Source organism: Actinia tenebrosa, unplaced genomic scaffold (genome assembly GCF_029948245.1).
Source record: "Actinia tenebrosa isolate PJP-AT-01 unplaced genomic scaffold, QUT_ActTen_1.0 PGA_scaffold16__25_contigs__length_10494907, whole genome shotgun sequence".
Taxonomy (NCBI): domain Eukaryota; kingdom Metazoa; phylum Cnidaria; class Anthozoa; order Actiniaria; family Actiniidae; genus Actinia; species Actinia tenebrosa.
In genome coordinates this window covers 8932529-8947966 of record NW_028292576.1, presented here as the reverse complement: position 1 = coordinate 8947966, position 15438 = coordinate 8932529, and the positions used below count along the sequence as shown (strand labels likewise).

The following is a 15438-nucleotide window of genomic DNA, read 5'->3' as shown; positions in this document are numbered from 1 at the left end:
TTTGGTATTCATGTGATGTCATATAGTCTCATTGCTGTTAAATAAATTTTAATTCTTACGTAATTTCAATTCTCGTTAATCTTCTTTTTCCAAGCTATTACAATGTTACAGCATGACGTGCCGTGTACTGTGCGGTAAGTCTGTACCGTATGTTTCCCATTCATACGATAACCATTCTTATGGGAAGCCATTACAATATTACGGCATGTTGGACCGTTTACGTGCACTAAGTCAGTTCTGTACGTTTCCCACTCGTACTATAACCATTTTTGGGAAGCCATTCCTGTGTTACAGCATATGTGTTACAGCATACCAAACCGTGTGCGTCAGTGTTGTAAGTCAGTGTCGTACGCTTCCCACATAATACGAAAACCGCACAAACGTCGCGATAGATAATCAGCCTATACAATATTTTTTCTCTTATCATAAAAAGACTGTCAGCAGGCAATCTTAACGAGATCCGGCTGTTATCAGCAAATAAATCATTCAGATAGATGTCGTACAGCCTGGAAGGGTTGTTTGGTGGAAATCCTCAGATTATAAGGTTATCAAGATAAAGAATTGAAATTAAAGAGGTTTAAAGACATTGTTTTGGTGAATATTCGGAAGTCTAGATAACAGTACATAATCAAGTTATACCTAATCAAAAAATTCTAGCATCTTTAGGGACGTCACATTTTTTCTTTGATTAATTTTCTATGATGGGAGATCTTCATTTTCATTCCTTGGTAATTAAATATTACTTTGACAGGTCATTCATAGTACGTATGCTAAAATAATAGGTAATGAATTGGGGAAAATATAGAGGATATGAGAGATAGTTTCAAGTTTGTAATACTTTAGCAAAATTTTGATGTAATACTGTAAACGTATGATGCGACGACGGAAAGAAACTGCATTGTAAAACGGAATAGAAAAAATGGAAAATCCAAGAAATAGGAAATGGCGTTAACTTTAATATTAATTAGTCATATTGATAGAGATCTCATCAACCGTTTAGGCGATACATATGTATCATATACCAACAAGACCTGATGTGTGCTGATTGATGAAGAGATTCATTAATTAGTATATATAGTGTTCTTTGAAATATTCTAGAGTGCTCGAAGAATATTGAATATATTTTCTGAAGCAAATTTTTACAAAATGAAACGTTTTCAGCCTAGATCTTTTCGGCAAATTCTACAATTCTTATTTTAATCAGTGTGCACGCGTATTCATTTATCTTTACTCGGCTTACGGTAGTAAAAGCCGAACGTTTACTGCAAGAGAAACTTTGACAAATATCCTCACCTATATGGATTGAATTTTCCTATCGACTGATGAAACTCTTCTTAAACACTTCTAATTTATACCAAGCGAAATTGATAACGATAAAGTGTTCAGCTTACGACCATAATAATTCGATTTATGAATATCGTTTTCCCTATCAAATTATGTCTGGTCAAGATTTACCTAAACCAAAGCGAAAGAATGCGGTTAGTTTTTCATCACCTTTCGAATGCGATAGTACAAGCTTGAATCAATGTGGACTCCCTCCATTCACTCCAAAGGAAGATAAGCCATCTTATTCTAGCAACAGCTCTATCAGGGGATTGTCTACTATTGATGGCTTCTCCGCGGCTGGGTCGGTTGTGGGTGCAGATTGGCTGGACGACATTGATTTTGCTCTGGAAGAACTAACGCTGGAAAATGACTTGGAAATTAAAGAACGTGTCACTAGTAAAGATGATAAATGTTTCGAATTTAGTAATGTTAATTTAACAGCTGAGGAAGAGATGGAGATTGAGAGGAAAGTTAAAAGCCAGTTGGTTCATGAATTCAAGAAGATCTGTGTTGAGGCTCATGACAGAAATAAACAAATTAAGATGATATTCCAAAGTTACCTTGAAGAAGCGAGGATTTCTATTTTGAACACTCGTATCGAGGTAGATGAAAACACTACAGAGACACTAGAACGAGCAGCAGAAGAGGAACACGCTAAGACACTCAAGAAGCGCGCAAAAAGGAAAGAGAGTAGGAAGGTGGAGAAAGATACAACAGATCGACAGACTTTGGCAGATGCTGAAATGGATAAAGAAAAGGCCTTGGAGATGGCAAACATCAGGAAAATTAACGCAGACTTGGACCGCGCTCGCACTAGGCGCCAAAAGAGTACCAAAAAGGTTGACAAGAAGAAAATTTTCAAAAAGAAAAATGCACTTCCTCACATGGAAATCAAGAAACTTGAGAGTGATAGTGAAGTTCATAGACTAATCCTTCAACTATACGAAAGTGGCCTCCATGAAAATGCAAGAACTTTGACCAAAGCTCTTACTGAGAAGGAAATGTCAGAGAAAAGCTTACGTGAACAGATGAAGAAGAAAGAGACAGCAGCAACAAACAGAGCAATGTCGAGGTTACGCAGCGAACGAGTTGAAGAAAAGGCGCGTAAAGAGAGAGAAAAGTTAGAAATGGAGGAACTAAGAAAAGAAAGAGAAGAAGAAGAAAGAAAGAAAAGAATTTTGGCAGTGTTAAAGAGAAAAGCCAGAAATCAGGAACGACAGCGGTGGGCGATGACATCATTTCTTGGGACAAGAACCTCAAGGCCGTATAGCTTTTCGTATTTCTAAACAGTATTTAAGGATCAATTAAATGAAATCTTTTCATGTCAGACTAAAGGAATGGCCACGTTATTTTACTAAAACTATTTGTCCCTGTGCACTACTGTTAATTTTGATATTCAGTTTCTTATACTTACGACAATGTTTTCCATTTTTTCCTCGTCTCTCATTAGTACGTTCAACGTTCCAAAAGTTTCCTTTTTATTCACTTGATATTTTGATATTCAATTTCTTATACTTGTGACAATGTTGTCCACTTTGTCTTCGTCTCTCATCAGTTACGTTTAATGGTCCCGCAAAGGTTCCTTTTTTCTATTAAATATACCCAAGCAGTCCCAACTTGTTGCCGCTAGTCATTATCATTCAGTTTTTTGTTGACTGAGCATGGTGTATACAACCAGTCGATCTGTGAGTTAGCCAATAAACCTATGGCTAGTGTTTCAGGGTTCAATCTGTGAGCTATAGGCGTATCCCGAATTTGATCAGCCCCGATGACGATTGAATTTGTAAGTTTTTAAAAATCACTACAAGGGATTAAAATAAGAATAAGTGTAAGACCGGGAGATGCTGGAGACCAATTTAGATTCCTCCATACTTTTCCTCATACTTATATTGAATGCCTTTCTTCTCAAGGCTTCCATCTGTCTTCTCAGACGCTCCCTTTCCAATCGTTTACGTTCTTCTTCTTCTCTTTTCGCTCTTTCTCTTTCAATAATTTCTTTTTCTTCTAGTTTTTGTTGCCTCAGTTTATGAATTTCCATTTCTCTTTTGTTTATCGCTTTGATCTTCGCATACTTCCATTCCTCTTTCAAAGTCTCTTTCATTTGTTCTTCTGAATTCTTCTTGTGATGTAAAGAACGAACAAGGTCATTTGCTGCGTTTTCCAGTCCCAAATTTTGCAATTCGTAAACAAGCTTCTGAACTTCCTCTACATTTTCAAGTTTTCTAGTTTCATAGTCTAGTACTACACCAAGGCTAAAGCGTTGAGATGCTAGAATAGTCGAGGCAATGGTGGAACGTCTTCTTGCTCGCGCGCGGTCCAGCTCTGCTCGAACTTTCCTCAAAGCTGCCAACTCATAGACACTCTCTCTTAATAAATTCTTTCCTGTGTTTCCCTTCTGGATCGAATTTCTTCTTTCCTTACGTTTCTCAATAAGTTGAGCCTCTTTCTTTTCAGCTTTCTCTTCCAGTCTATCGATGGCCTTCCTTTCTGCGTTCGCTCGGGCAAGGAGTAACGCAGATCTTGCTGAATTAATTTGCGACTGGAATTTCTTTCTCAGATATTTCTGCTTCTCGCGAGCTTGTTGTCTGATATTTTGAAAATCCTGTTTGAATTCTTTCTTTACTCTTTTTACTATTTCTTTTTCTTCCTTGTCTTCCAATACAACACTGTACGTGTTTCTGGATCCGTTATCATGAAGAGAGTCTTTGAAACTCTTTTCAAAACTACTGTTGATGCTTGAGCCAGAAACGTCTTCGCATTCACCACTGCTATGAGAACTAAGATCCTGCTCATCAAATTCATTGAAGGATTGAAGAGTTGGAAGTCGAAGAAAACTTTCTCTTCTTTCAGAAAGATTGAGTACACAATCGATGTTCTCCTTAGCTGTTGAATTATCTACAACCGGTAAATGTACTTTAGCTTTTTCACCTTCTTCTGGAATCTCATTCTTTCTTGACATTTTTTCTCACTTGTCCTTGAAAGATACTCTTCCTTACTATCGTTTGTTATCAATAAGGTTTCCAACCTCGCAGATGTTTTATCTCTCTTCGCTTTTCAACATTAAATTTGTGGTTTCAACTTATTTAAGCAAACTACTTTTTAGTGTCATCCCCATAGCCATCTAAATGTCTTGACTATATCGCATTCCTTTTTGTGAAAACACCAACTTTAATCCATCTTAATATGCACTTTCGATAGCACTTCTACACGAACCAAAAGAATTTAAGCGAGCGAATACTTAGGTATGAATGAAATGCATTTTTTGTACAACAATTTTTGGTAATGAGTTTGGTTGATCGACTAAGCAGGAGGTCTGTTGCAATGTACGTCCAAAGTATTACGGAACAAAACTCTTGAATCATAATTCGTTATTCATCTTTACGTCTTATAAGGGAGCACTAAGCGCTGTAATTGGAATCCAATTAAAAGCTTATCCTCTTAGTATTAACTTCCAAAAAGAAATATCTTGTATATTAAGATTTTTTAATTAAAATAATAATAATAATAATAAATAAATAATAAATAATAAAAAGGGGGGAAGCGCTGAGCCATGCAATCTAAATGGGGCTATTTTAGTATAATACTCAAGAGAATGGCCACGTGGTCTAAAATGGGACATCACTAAGCCAAGAGGCTATAAACCTCTTCATCTCAGACCACGTGTCATTCCCTAGAGTATTACTTCTTTGTTTTGGTGGTGGTAGTGTGAGTCGCCTCTTTTAGTGTTTATGCTGTTGTTGTGTTTCGCTTCTTCTGTTTCATTTTTGGTTTGCCTTGTGTTTTTATTACTAATTACTACGAGGTACAAAATGTTTTCCAAGACTTAAGAACATTGATCTACTACAATTTCTGCTATTTCAATGCAAGACATCGATGCCGAATTGATTATTTGTTTCAAGTTTGATGAGCCCAAAGCGGCTGTTTTATAAGGATAAAATTTGAAGGTCGAAGGAAGGTTTTGATTTCATCTTTATTTTGTTTTTCTTGATCAAATCTTTAGGAAAACCACAAGTTATATCGTGCTGAATTGTGGCAGGGATGCGTCATCAGAAAAATTGAAAACACTTCTCATCACCGTTATCTTATCTTACAATTAAGATACAGATCATCGTTGCCGCTGCATATTATTTTTAACTGTAATTATAAAAAGGAAAAATCAGTGTTTTTTATGAATGTTTACGTTACTGTTACCATAGCAACTTATGGGTTGACAATATTATGTATAAACGATGAAGTATCTTTAGTTCATTTTTTATTGATGAAATCTTAATGGGGCTAAAATCCTAACAATATTTTGACTATGAAATTCCCGAGTTTTAGCACACTTTGAATTATTATTTTATATCCTTTTATTAAGTTTGTTTGATTTAAAAGAGTTCACCGTTACGAGCGATATTCCTTGTTTGGTTTCGTCATTTTTCATTTAGTTCTTTGGTTCAATTATCTATCAAGGTTTTTAGCGTCCAAAGACAGATAAGAAGTCGGTTTGGTTTTATAAGAATAGTTAAGTTTTCTTTCTTTCTAATTTTCCAAAACTTTTTTGGTCAAGAGATAACTGACAAACAGTTCGCTGACCGTTCAATTCTATCGTCGTTAGAGAAAAGCCAAAAGGCTAGAGCAAGAAAGACATCAAAATCATAGAATTCTACAACGCCTGCATAAACGCAATCTGCCCGTTCTGATGTTATGCTTTTTTCTTTAATGTACGAGCATATTTTCCATATTTGCAATCTAATGTTGCGCACACAGATCTTCCTGAATGCTGACAGCCACATCTCTTTATAGTCGGCGCATACTCTTCTTCTGAATCTGAGATATCGCTGCCCGATTTATCCTCGGGTTCAGGAGAAGATGCGACAGGCTGGGGCAAGACTGGTACGTACGAAAATCGGAAGGAAGGACTTGTTTTTGTGGAAAGAATTGTGTTGTTGATGTCTTTAAGTAGTTCGAGGTTACTTTTTCTTCTTTCTAGAGCTTTAGCTCGTCGTTCTTCCTTCTCTTTTTCTTCTTGTTCTCTTTTTCTGTTTTCCATTGCAAGAATTTGTTCAATTTTTCGTTCATAAGCTTCCTTCCTTTCCCTGTCTCTCAGTTCTTTTTCTAATCGTTTTTGCTCCTCTTTCATTTCTTTCTTTTCTTTTAAAATTGCTTTTTTAAGATTTGCTTCTCCTTTCTGCTTCGACACTGCAAGGTCTCGTAACTGTACCGATTCATACTCAAACCCACACTTCTGCAGATGCAGGGCGACTTCCATCGGTTCCTTGGGAACCCTAAATCTTTCCATCAACCATTTTTTATCCTTGACCTTGTTTTGAACCAAACCAGCAACGCTTGTTGATCGACTTAATCGGCTGGTACTTCGATAAGCCAAAGTTGACACTACACTTTCTAAATCACTATTTTTTTCTTGTTCTACATGACCTATGTTGTATTGCCCGACAAGAGGCAAAGATTGTAGAGAGTCTTCAGTTTCATCTTCATAATTTTTCGTCTCTATGAGACTTCTGTCATTATTTTTCCCTTTGTCTTCTACATCGTTTTCTTTACTCTTCCTTCCTATTTCTCGGTCTTCTTTGCTATTTTCTTTCATTTCTTTTTCATTTACTTTTTTCCTTTTTGTTTTTGTCTTTTTTCTTTTCTCTTTAGCTGGTCGCACTTGATTACTTCCTTTGCTTGGTTCGAAGTTTCCATCAGAAGGAGTAACTCCAACACTAGTGCTGCACTTCTCAGCACTTTCAGGATCATTCATTATAGTATTCATGCTCTCCACTTTGATCATTCTCTTTTCCTTCTTTCCTATTCCCTTCTTTTTAACATGGTCACCATTTTTCTTCGCATCCTTAATGAAACCTCTATCCGTTCTAGAATGTGCTGAATAATCAAAATCAAAGCTTTTGTCGTCATCGTCTTCAATTGCCGAGATTGAATCTTCATCAATGTCGCGGTGGTTGACAACGTCCTCGATATTTTCATTACTATCTTTATTTTCATCATTTATTTGCATCTTATTCATGCTCTTAAGTTCCTGCAGTTCGTTTTTCATTCGTATGGAGTTCAACAAACCTTTTGTTTTAGAGAGGGTTTTTACAGTGGCAGCGAACGTAGCTCTAGAAGTTGTCTCTTTGTCTGCAAGTTTTGCAGCGTTTCTCGCTGCCTTCTTCTCTTGGTTTGCTCGTTTCTTAGCTTCATCTTCTTTTACTCGATAATCCAGAATCAAGTCCCTTCCTTCACTACAAAGCTGCTTCATAGTTGCTTTAAGATCCTTGAGTTCTTCCCCGTAAATCTGGGATTGTTTGCTCTTGGAAAAGCCTTCTTCTATATTTCCTTCATTTCGAGTATCAGCTGCGTCAACGCCATCGTTTTTTATCGGTAATACCAAAGTTGGCAGCTTAAATTGGCCGCTATTTTGAACTTCATCACTAAGATTACCCTTAACGGGACTTGGTGATCGATTCTCCGTCAAGCTGAGCTGAGAAATTGTCCTCAAAGTTGAAGCTGAGCCGAGGTCTTCTGTAATTCTTGGAAGTACAATAGTTTCCTTTTTGATGTTCCTCGGGGATATTTTGTCTGTCGCTCCGTGATTGCTGTTCGTATTATCTTCGTGTGAACTTTTATCCATAGTGCCATGAAAATTAGACGATCAACTTTAAAGAATGTTTTCCATGCAATTGGTTTTGCTGTATTCCTAATTTCTCGCCAAATTCTTCAGAAGGGATGGCGAATGTCGATTCAAAATATACCGACTCCCTAAGTTTCTTGGCGAAAATTTCTTTAACGAGGGAGCTAAGCTCCTGACAAATAATACTTTTAGTTCTTCGGGGTTAGTTATAAGACTCTCGTTAAAATTTTGAAACAATATTTCATCAAGTATTGACTCAATTTCACTTATGAAATCGTCTGTAAATATTCTAGTGTTTTGGGGGAATTGTTTCTTCGTCAAATAAAGCAACCACGGACGACAAGTAATTCCAGTGTCAGTAGGTTAAAGAAGTGTGAACATCCACGATGATTAGCCATTAAAATATCAGAAGTAATTGTGTTGTTGTTTTATTTTCCTAGTGATGGACACTGGAAGTGTTAATATCCAATTCTTGTCTAGTTTTCTAAACACATTACACAATATAATGTTTTGTAAGAAGTTTGTACTGATCTTTGTAAAAGCTTTCTTGCATGTTTAAGACCTACTTGTGATGCTTCAAGTTGTGTTTCCGTGAGTGTCCAGAAATGCGCTAATTTTACCGCTGCCAGCAAAGTTCTAAAAGACAAGGTTTATCATACTTGGTCATAATGGCAACTTGGATTCGTAATCATTTATATTATCAAATTTTATGCATTTTTGTTGTAAAGTAAGGGCTTCACAAGTTCTTTCTTCCTTCCTTTCTTTATTTCTTCCTTCCTTTCTTTCTTTCTCTCTCTCCTCCATTCTTTCTTTGTCCCTTACATTCTTCCTTTCTTTGTTCTCTCTTCTTTATCTCATCTCTTTTTTATTTTACTTTAAGGGTTTTCCTATACTTACACTGTTAGTTTATCACACTTTTTTTACATTTGGCCCTTATTCAGGAAAATCTGTCACTGTTACTTAAATGCCGCCATTATTATTACTATATCTTTATAAACATTTAACAACAAAATATATTTAATAAATAATACTAGAATAACACAAGTGTAGAGGAGTTTACAAAGTCAGTCGCTACTAATTTCTTATGCGTATTCATTCAGTGTGATAACTTCAAAGGTTAACACTTAGGAACAGATCCTTAGTGCAGTCAACCATGTGGACCTTTTATTTACCCTTCAATCAAATAAAGAACACCCGCGCATTTGCATTTCTCAAAGACAACTTGATGTTTATTCATAGCTTTGTCGTGAATGAGCGGTTTCGAGATTGACTTTCTTTCCAACTCTGTTTTGTCCTTGTTCACTAGTTTGGAACATCCTAGGGAAAGTTATCCATGATCAAGCGAGAGGAATTGCCATGATTAGGTAAGCTTCACTCCCCTAAACTAACCGTAACTATCTAAAGTAGTCTTTACACTTTGAATACTAAATTAAGAACCTTTTAACTATGTGAAGCAAGTTAAAAAACTTTTTAAGTCCAATTTTCAGATCATTTGTCCAACATGTTTTGAGATGATGAAGTTACGCAAGTGCGACCACGAAAAGTACAGCAAGTCTAAACTCAAACTAAAGGATCTTAGAGTGTTTCTTTGGATTTAGAAGTACTATGAACCAGACAAATATCTTAGGACCAACTCAAACCAAGTACAAACTGGATCAAGCTGCATTTGATTCTCATCAAAGATCTTCGCCGGAGAACTCAAGTAAGTGTAACATGAACCATCTTTGAGTACGGCCCTTCAAAACTAAAAACTTATTTGAAAAATTCCCCGATCTTTACTAAACATTGAGATTTATCAAGGCGGGAAAGTTAAAAGATTTTGATCATTTAGCTTCAACAGTGTTTATTTTAAACTACGATTTGTGGAATTTTCTTCAAATTGTTTATGTAAATATGTGGTGATTATTGAAGTGAAAACACTGAGGCGCTAAAGATTTATGCAAAAAAATACTAAGTGCATTTCCCCTGTGACTATGAACAATAATGTTTAGAAGATTATAGGTTAATTCCCAATCAAATCCTCTCATACAATTTTCAAATTTATTCGCATAGGAAAACCTCCTTATATTTAGGAAATTTTAAAAAGGTTTCTAAAATGCTTGCAGAAATGACATGATATGTATAACTTATATAAAGATAGAACGTAGTGGTAGTGCGTGTGGAGGGAACCTCACCGAAAAGCCCCGTATGGGGAGTGGTGGTTGTAAGATATTATTATATTATTATATTATATTAACTTGTGTTTTGTAGTTTTTTTTATAAAAATAACAAAAAAACATCAAGTCATTTTTAATTGAATAAATACAATATTTGGGTATATACCGACCAAGAATATAAGTCTTTTCATACGTAAAAAGAATTAATTTTCGTTTCCTCTCATTTTTTTAACCTGTATGTCTTTCATGAGGCCCGCGAAGTTCCATTTTATTTTATGGTTTCTCTGCATGTTATTTTGTACAAAAAGAAAAGACATTTTTAACTAAAATGAGATCTCTTAATCCCAAGTGAGTTAAGTAGGATTAATGCTGTTAGCCTCAAATAAAAGTAGATTAAAGATGCGAATTATGTTTCTTCAAGCAAATTATTTTTCTCGGAAAAAATTTGATTCTTTTTGTAAAAAATTCGAATGCATAAATGTTTTAATCCTTGAGATATACTTTTGTTTTTTTATCTTCATCAAAGTTTCATGCAACAGTAAGCAGTCCTGTATTGCATAACATTAATATCTTGTGTATTATTTCCACTGTTTCTCGCTAACGAGACTTTGTAAGTGAAACTTCAGTTCTCTTTAGACTCCTTTACAAATTTACGAGAAAACTTTAAAAGTGGAAAACAATGTTCACTTCATGTTAAGTGTATGCTACATCGAGTGTATAAGCAGATTAAAAAATCTGCCTCAGTTGGGTTCTCGCTTCGTTATACCCACTTGAGACAAACTTGGCGGGGAAACTAATGCATATGCATAATTGACTTTTTTAAATTAATATTAATATAAGATTAATAGAACAAAAAATAATTCAAACTTGAAGCATTGAGTGCCCATAAGAAGATTTTCCCTGTTTAAAATGTTTAGAATACTAAAACATTAACTTGGCTCAAAAAAAAAAACAACCAACAAAAATAAATAAAAAAAAAAAAAACCAACAAAAAAAAAAAAAAAAAAAAAAAAAAAAACAAAAAAAAAAAAAAAAAAAACAAAACAAAAAACAAACAAAAAAAGACAAAGTACTTAACGTAAGCATGGGTCTTAAAAGAACTTGATTGGAAACCTCTGGTGTATTTACTTTTTGAATTAGAGTAAGGTATGTCAATACATACATAGTGAACTTTTTTATTGTATCTTCCAAAATGAGCTTTTCAGATACGATATGCTAATAATAAATATAAATGTTAAATAAATATATATTAATAAATAATGTAATCCTTTAAATGCTAAAAATATTAATTTATAAATTTAAATATTGTATATAATCCTAAAAACCTTGCATATCAAAATTGGCACGCTGAGAATAATGTATTAATAAGTATGTATTCATTTGAATGCAATGCCCTTCATCATCATCAATATCATCATCATCATCATCATCATCATCCCATTTCGCCTTAGTGACGAAAGGGCTGAAACAAGGGCGTGATATTCTGATATTTTCAGTTTAATGTGGCGGACACTGTTTCTGATTCCTTTGGGTTCGATCAGACTTTTGTTTCATCTATCGACTGAAATAGAGTTCGACCACAACCATTATATGAATTCAATTTAGGCCCCGTCCACACGTGTCCGCAAATTTTTGTGTCCGTATCCGCAAATTTTACGAAAACGGATACGTGTGGACGGTGAAAACGATTCGAATACGCTGCGTGTGGACGCAAACATTTTCGTATACAAAAATGTCCGAACACGTGTGGACGGGGCCTTAAAATCTATCAGCAAAACAGATTTTGAATAACCTATCTTAGCTACTAAGATTTTTAAGATGAAAGCTTTTTTTAGTTGTCTTCATGACAACCACAGGAAACCCACTCCTATAATCCTTCTTTTGTTTACGAACTAATTATCGTTAAGACCACAACATTGACACTATGGAACAATACCAGGTTACATCATGTGGATTTTAGCGTTATATCACCGTTCTATTCAATATCATCTAACACCTAAGATTTAGTTATCGTGCTAAATAGTTAGTTGTAAAAGTAGGCACATCTTTTTCTCAAAAATTGAGCTAAAAACATAAGTACAAGCAACCCGAAGGCTTCTTGCATCTTTTATACTTTGCTTGAGACGACTGTACACCTTTATATTCATGACTAGGTTCATAACAACATTAACCAATCAAATGTGCTCTAGATTTCCGGGCTACTATCATTGTAAATAATGCATAAATAATTCATTAATAAGATCTGTGGATTTGAGACCAGATGGTTTTAGGACTTCAACCTTCTTAAATGAAACTCTGGTTATGACTATTGAATCTAAAGCAAAGGGTTTTGCATTGGTTTTTGAGTCATTCGTGGCCGCATACGGCAGATCTACTACGGCGTCAAATGGAATGTTTTTAGCATTTTGACAGCTTGTCAAGTGTCGGTACTCGAGCCTGGCGCTTTAATTCTATAACCTCGTGTAATTTTGCTCATAAAGTTCTGCAAACTTACTTAATTCCAAAACGATCTGCAAAAAAAATCACAATAGGCGACGTAATGGGGTATTCTGCCTTTAACACGAAATTGTAGATGGATTTTAAACAAATATTGCTCGAATGTAAAAAAGGTAAGACACGGTTCTGTAAAATAAAATTTATAAATAGTCATAAATTGGAGGTAGTTATTTATATATCAATTAATACTACAACATAGATTTAACTTTTATACAGATTCAATGAATCATTCGTTACTTTCCATCTCAGATAATTCTGTAAGCTCGAAAATTGCTTTAGCAAATGTTTATTACATTCATATTAATATATAAATCATTGTTTTTGAATATTTAATAATAGATTTATTTTATTACGAGTTTTAATACTAATATTAGAGTTCCTCTTTGATCAACCTGAAGTACGAAATACTAAAAAATGTGATATCAAAGATCATCAGTTTTTTAAAGAAATTTGAACATAAAATATTTAAACATTTATTGAAAAACCAAACCCAATCTTAGATCTATTTGAATATTAAGTATTTATTGCTCAGTGATCCGTTTGTTTGATTTTGGAAATTCTGCAGAATTGTTTTATTTGACTTTACACTTTTTGTTCGAAAGCACAAACAAATGCAAAGAGCAAAGAAAATCTTCGTAGTAGTGCGATGCAAACTGCATTCAATTTTAAAGTCTTGAGTTTTCAGCTCTTAGACTTCAAAACATCGATCTATTGATAAATAAGCAATATTTATACATTTTTTGTCAGTGTACCAAGCATTTTGCACTCTCGCTAATCATTGCAATTGGGAAATATTTTAAGATAATTTCTTCTTCTTTGGCGTCCAGTAATAGTTTTTTTTTCAAGGATTTACATTAGCAAGTATAACATGTTTATTATTGTTTGTGGGGTTATGCAGGCTTACAGGCTGTATGTTATTGGCGTGCTTTCGTCCTAAAATCCTTGCATCGTTAATGAACCGTGCTTGGACCGTGCTTGGACCAATATATAATATATCATAGCTGACCAGAAGTAATATATGCTAACTTGCTCATTAACTTTGCTTGATTGGATCAATCAATTTTGTTAGTTACTTTGTTTTTTCTTTTACTTAGAAGTCAAAATATAAAGAACGGTTTGCATTGTAGACCTATCAGTAGAGTATTCGATAGGAGTTGTTGTGGGTTTATTGTAGTATGGTTAGGTGGATGGCTTGTTTTGGCTGAGCATCAGTCAAGTGTACCCGATGCTAGACATAAGCCTAATGATGGTGATGGTGGTAGTGGTAGTATAGTGGTAGTGGCATTGACAGTGGCAGTGGCAGTGGCAGTGGCAGTGGCAGTGGTAGTGGCAGTGGCAGTGGCAGTGGTAGTGGTAGTGGTAGTGGTAGTGGTAGTGGTAGTGGTAGTACTAGTGGTAGTGGTAGTGGTAGTACTAGTGGTAGTGGTAGTGGTAGTGGTAGCGGTAGTGGTAGTACTAGTGGTAGTGGCAGTGGCAGTGGTAGTGGTAGTGGTAGTGATAGTGATAGTGGTAGTACTAGTGGTAGTGGTAGTGGTAGTACTAGTGGTAGTGGTAGTGGTAGCGGTAGTGGTAGTACTAGTGGTAGTGGTAGTGGTAGTGGTAGTGGTAGTGGTAGTGGTAGTGGTAGTGGTAGTGGTAGTGGTAGAGTGCAAACAATATAACCGTGAAACTTTAGTAATACTAATAATAGTGGATGATAAAGATGGCGGTGGTACGTACGTGGTATTGATGATGACACTGATCAATGTTTCATAATTTTTACAATTTCATCATCATCATGTGTTTTTTACATATGTTATTTGTCAATAATCCAGCGCATACCTTCCATTTGTCTTTGAGAATTCATTTGACTTATTTTAAATTCAATTTATTTGGTTCAGTTTCCTACTAAGCAAAACATCTAACTGATATATCACAACCATTAACTTTTATGAAATTTTTTGCTGTTCAAACTGAAGAAGACCAAATGATTTTCCGTCCATTCTTAAATGCACGTATTCTCTTTCCAGATGCGATAAAGCTCAGAATTGCCATTGCATTTGCTGTAGGATGTGCTGTTCTACTCCTTTCCGTCTTTCTGTTTCTCCTGTACAAATTCGTCCAACGTCGTCGTCAATCCCAAAAGAACGATCACAAACTCCTCCACAAAACAGCCTCCATCCGGGAAAGCGATTTCTCCCATGCACCCCAACAGCGCCGGCACAGACCTCTCATGCAGACAGACAGCTCAGCCTCTGATGTCTTTCTCCCTGACTGGAGAAATGGAAATATGAGTCCCACAAGTGATTCAGACGAGGGACACATTGAGGCAATCCCTCGCGTTGGAAAACTGGAGTTTTCCGTGTTATATGACACAGAAAAGGAATGCCTAAGAGTGACAGTTTTATCCGCAAAGGGATTAGCGCCTTATGAAGCTACTACATACGTAGAAATCTATCTCTTACCAGACAGAGAACTGAAACATCAAACTAAGGTACACTACAAGAATTGCAATCCCGTGTACAAAGAAGGATTTGAGTTTGACGTCTCATTTGCTGAACTTCAAGAGCGAACACTCCAGTTTTGTCTGTTTAGCTTTGATGGCTTCTCAAGGCATAAGACTATTGGAGAAGTGTTTTATAGTTTTGACGAGAACTTGAATTTGGAAGATAATACTGCGAAAGTACTAGTAACAGATATAAAGAAGAATATTTCATTGTTTGCGGTAAGTGTTGGAATAGTCAGTGTTAATGACTTGATAGCATAACCCATCGGCGCACAAACATAACAAACACCAACCCATTTACCACATCACCACTTACAACCACTTAGGGACGGACCATTAGATAGTTGATAGTGGGGGGA

General features: G+C 35.5%; 4 protein-coding genes across 8 annotated transcripts in view; 2 read left to right on the top strand and 2 right to left on the bottom strand.

The window, feature by feature from the left end:
• Window positions 1-15438, top strand: part of LOC116289389 (synaptotagmin-6) — a 32155-nt gene that overhangs the window by 7632 nt on the left and 9085 nt on the right. Inside the window, exons 2-4 of one of the 3 annotated variants that reach the window (XM_031696293.2) lie at window positions 9249-9306; window positions 9430-9644; window positions 14604-15298. In XM_031696293.2, the coding sequence (XP_031552153.1) occupies window positions 9548-9644; window positions 14604-15298 (792 nt within the window). In that variant the 5' untranslated portion in view covers window positions 9249-9306; window positions 9430-9547. Of the gene's footprint in view, window positions 1-9175; window positions 9307-9429; window positions 9645-12348; window positions 12708-14603; window positions 15299-15438 lie in introns of those variants that run through there. The other 2 variants (XM_031696292.2, XM_031696294.2) reach the window with 2 other exon arrangements.
• The window catches only part of LOC116289394 (single-stranded DNA-binding protein, mitochondrial), a 34428-nt gene that overhangs the window by 12570 nt on the left and 6420 nt on the right, over window positions 1-15438 (bottom strand). The window contains exon 1 of one of the 3 annotated variants that reach the window (XM_089031022.1): window positions 2741-2795. The exons of 1 other annotated variant lie outside the window; for it this stretch is intronic. In XM_089031022.1, the coding sequence (XP_088887148.1) occupies window positions 2741-2773 (33 nt within the window). In that variant the 5' untranslated portion in view covers window positions 2774-2795. Of the gene's footprint in view, window positions 1-1494; window positions 1633-2740; window positions 2796-15438 lie in introns of those variants that run through there. One more of the 3 variants, XM_089031021.1, reaches the window with a different exon arrangement.
• Window positions 1421-2747, top strand: LOC116289390 (uncharacterized). The gene has a single exon (XM_031696295.2). The coding sequence runs from the start codon at window positions 1437-1439 to the stop codon at window positions 2610-2612; it is 1176 nt and encodes a 391-aa protein (XP_031552155.1). The 5' UTR covers window positions 1421-1436; the 3' UTR covers window positions 2613-2747.
• LOC148910731 (uncharacterized) lies at window positions 3115-4427 on the bottom strand. Its single transcript, XM_089031018.1, has one exon. The coding sequence runs from the start codon at window positions 4283-4285 to the stop codon at window positions 3128-3130; it is 1158 nt and encodes a 385-aa protein (XP_088887144.1). The 5' UTR covers window positions 4286-4427; the 3' UTR covers window positions 3115-3127.

Excerpts from the sequence above, each read along its gene's own strand:
- LOC148910731 (XM_089031018.1), bottom strand. The coding sequence starts at position 4,285 with ATGTCAAGAAAGAATGAGATTCCAGAAGAAGGTGAAAAAGCTAAAGTA.
- LOC116289390 (XM_031696295.2), top strand. The coding sequence starts at position 1,437 with ATGTCTGGTCAAGATTTACCTAAACCAAAGCGAAAGAATGCGGTTAGT.